This window comes from Neomonachus schauinslandi, chromosome 7 (genome assembly GCF_002201575.2).
Source record: "Neomonachus schauinslandi chromosome 7, ASM220157v2, whole genome shotgun sequence".
Taxonomy (NCBI): domain Eukaryota; kingdom Metazoa; phylum Chordata; class Mammalia; order Carnivora; family Phocidae; genus Neomonachus; species Neomonachus schauinslandi.
The window spans coordinates 150,416,877-150,420,704 of NC_058409.1; the positions used below are offsets into that span (position 1 = coordinate 150,416,877).

The window sequence follows — 3,828 nt, forward strand, 5'->3', positions numbered from 1 at the left end:
GCGGTACCCTGCCCCCACGCGGCCCCCCCCCCCACCCCTCGGGCCCCGGACCCCGCCCCGCGTCCCCCCCCTTCCTTTCCCCCCCGCCTTCGGCGGTTCGGGAAGAGCGCGGTCAGGATAGCGCGCCTCTGGTCCGACCCCGTCTGTGGACGCCGCGGCGGGAAGCTCGCACCCTCAGCCCGCCCGCCGCCACCGCCGCGCACCCAGATCCTGGTGAGGCGCCAGGCCGCTCTTCTCCCGGATCTTCTCCTCACGCAGCACCAGCCGCGGGCCCGCAGGCGCCATACTTTCAAACGACACGTACCTGCGCCTGCGCCTGCGTAGTGGGGCCGCGGCGGAGCCTCGAGGGGCGGGGCCCGGGGCCGGTGGGCGGGGCCCGGGGCCGGTGGGCGGGGCGGGTCGAAGCCCGCGCCTGCCTCCGCGAGGACCAGCCCCGCTCAGGCGGTCTCCTGCTCTCGGCGGGAACGGTACCCTCCTCGGGAAAGCCCGGCAGCCCATGGGGTCCCTGCCCCACCCGGGGTCACTCGGAGGCGGCCAGTGACGTCTGGGGTCCGAGCTTGTGGCTCGTCCGGTGACCGAGAGGTTAGTGGCATGTCCGTCCCTCTAGAACCTTTATGGAGCATTGTGAGGAGCACTTGAGATCTGCAGGGTTCAGGGAAGACCCTGTTCCATGTCCGAATGTGCCCCAACCAGCCAGAACCGTGGAGTCACCCCCTGTCTCCCCCATCTCCTGGTGTCTGGGGACGCCCCTGCTACCCCTCACCCCAGATGTGACCAGCCTGTTGGCAAAGTCACCTGGCATGTCGCTGTCTGGGTGGTAGCATAGGGGGTGTAGGGGCGGAGGTATGGGAGTTTAGGGGAAGCAAGTATGGAGGGGGTGTGTAGGGACAGGAGGCATACATAGGGGGTTAGAGGCAGGAGGTGGGGGGGATATGGGGGTGCACACAGCATGACGGGTTGCAGGGTACCCGGTGTCCGCTAAGCAGTGTGGAGCTTCAAACCTGGCCTCCCTGGGCCCTTGTGCTGCTGAGTCATTTATCGAGACTGGCAGACATGCTTTAAGATTGTCCCTGCTTGTGTTTCCCTTTCTACGGATTCAGGCACGTCCCAGGCCCCACGCCTGGTCACCGCACCAGGTCTGCTGAGTGGAAGTTTGTGCAGGCCAGAGACTTAGAAACTGAACAAATAGCCTGGCTTCAGAAGCAAACAAAGGCAAACAAAAGGCTTCTGTTGGCCCCCACCAGAGGGAGGTAGCTGGTAGTCACAGCCCACCCTGCAAACACCCCTGCTTCCTCCTGCGCCGGCGGTCACTTGGGGGGGGGGGGATGGGGAAGCTCTGCCCTTGTCCTGTGGGACAGCGCCACACAGAGTCAGTGTTTATGTTGCAATGGAAGTACCAATAAAACCTCAAAAATCATGTTTTCTGCTTCCTAACGTATTGCATATTCATTGCAGAAAAGATGCAAAATACCGGAGAACAAAGGCTAAATATTCCACCACACTGAGATGACCAATGTTAACATTTTAACATGTTTCCCTCAAGTGTGTTTTCCAAGCCTGTATATATTTAACGATAATGAGATTGTGCTGACCACTCTCATATACAGATATATATGTAGTTTTTACTCTGTATGAACTCTTTATGTCATTAAATATTCTTCAACATCATTTATTAAACATCATTGTTAATGGTCACATTAGATCATGAATTAAGCCCAGGTTTATTTGACCCATCTTCTGGAAACCTTCCACCTGCCTTCACTTGTTCATGGCGATAAATCTGGGGGCTATTATCTTTTTTTTTTTTTTTTAAGATTTTATTTATTTATTTGACAGAGACAGAGATAGCGAGAGCAGGAACACAAGCAGCGGGAGTGGGAGAGGGAGAGCAGGCTTCCCGCCGAGGAGGGAACCCGATGCGGGACTCGATCCCAGGACCCTGGGATCATGACCTGAGCTGAAGGCAGACGCTTAACGACTGAGCCACCCAGGCGCCCCTGGGGGGTATTATCTTAAGTTCCTTTTGAAGTGCTTCGGAGGAGCCCAGAGTGCTGGAGCCCGGAGCGGCCACCATGCAACCACTGAGCAGGAAGCATGCCGTGAAGGGGAGCAGGGATCAGGGCAGGGCCTCAACCCCTGGCTCAGGTGGCCCCCACCCCCCCACCCCCGACGGGACAGCCTGAAGCTCCATGGCATCCTCTCCCGGGTCCTGCCACACCTAACTGCATTGGACTGGGTCTTCGACAGATATGTGAGACCCACTGAGGGAACACACCCCGTCCCAGCTCAGCACCTGCCCATCCGGATGACCCCAGGGTACTGCCTTTCAACCCTGGGGGTGCCTTTATCCAGCTCCTCATGTGGTCCCAAACACCCAGGGAGCTTAAAACCTGGAGAGGTGCTTGTGGCTAGGGCAGGGGGTTGCATGGAGAAGCTTTGGGGGAACCCAGGTGGCCATGCACTGGACACAGCGGTAGAGGGCCCCCTGTGCACCGAGCTCCCCACTGCATGCAGCCCTCCACAGCTTTCTAGAACATTCCAGAGAAGCTTCCAGGCCTCTCAGCCTCAATCCCCAAACTGTTCACAGCAACCGCAGGGTCATTCATCCCTAGAGACGAGGCCAGAGAAGGAGACAGAGTAAACTTAGGATGGGCCCATGTCCAGTGGGCTGGGCAACTTGAGGGGTCCTATAGGGTGCTGGTGACCTTAGACGTCTGGACTTTTCCTAAACTATGATGGTCCTTGCCGGGGAAGGGGCGGGGACCTAAGAAGACCTGCAATGTGCTCAAAAGGAAAATAGGGCATTTTCCCATTTTTCCTGAGAGGGGAGCTCACCCCAGCCCTGGGAACCGGAGTGGCTGAGGGGTGCTCACTGTGTGCTCCTGGGGTGTTCTGTAAGCTATTATGGGGTGTCCCCTCTCCATCCTGTGATGTGAGCCAGCGCCACGGAACTTCACTGGCGAGGAAACAGATGGCGTGACCAACTGGGTGCAGTGTGACTGGAAATCAAAGCCAGACTAGAGCACAGACTCAGCACTCACGCTTCTGCACCAGGCGCACCACACGCAGGGGCTCCTGTGGGAGGAAGATGAGCCCACGTGCCAGTCTCTGCCAAGTCCACGACAGCTCCCCCCACGCTCGCACGTGTGCAAATGCATGCTCACAGTCACACACCCTCCCACACACAGCCTTCCCCAGCTGGGTTGGGGAGCCCCCCCGGTGAAGCAGATGCCCCACAAGCACATCTCATTCAAAGACTTTGCAGAGCAGGCCTGCAGGCTCCTGTTGTTCCAGGTGCTTGTTTAGGGCCCCGTTAGGACGGAGGGAGGGAGGGGCACGCAGCCCGGTGGGGCAGGGCCCTCCGGATTTCCCGCCAGCTCTTCCTCCTGGAGAAGCACCTGGTGGAGGGCCACCGCTGGTGCATCCTCAGCGGTGAACCAAGAGCCCAAGCCCTGGGCAGCTTCCAGCAGAGGGGTGGCACTGCCATCTGCGGGTCGTCGGCACACCCACCAGCCACTACGGTGCCCTCGGTGTGAAATGAGATGGGGCCTGAGGCCCGTCTGCACTGCTTTAAGGTAAACAGTCGTGGTTGTCAAGGGTGGTTTTGGGGGCTCATGGGAGCATCCTAACCTCGTCCCTGGCAAATGTTCACACAGAGAGGGGGTGGTGCTGTGTCTTCTCCATCTGCTGCAGTGTAGCCAGTGGTGTGGACGAGGAGGTGGGGGTTCTCCAGGCAGGCTAGCAGGTCAGGCCAGGAGCAAGTCCCGCTGTGTGGACTCCGCGTGTCTTTGGTAAGCGCCCACTGCATGTGATTCTGCCCCTCATTTC

At 59.0% G+C, this 3,828-nt stretch overlaps 1 protein-coding gene across 1 annotated transcript in view; it reads right to left on the reverse strand.

Annotated features, from left to right (window-relative positions):
• Positions 1 to 285, reverse strand: part of CEP72 (centrosomal protein 72) — a 36,217-nt gene extending 35,932 nt beyond the window's left edge. Inside the window, exon 1 of the mRNA XM_021687088.1 lies at positions 204 to 285. Coding sequence (XP_021542763.1) covers positions 204 to 285 — 82 coding nt within the window. The remainder of the gene's footprint in view (positions 1 to 203) is intronic.
• Positions 286 to 3,828: the final 3,543 nt, after the last annotated feature.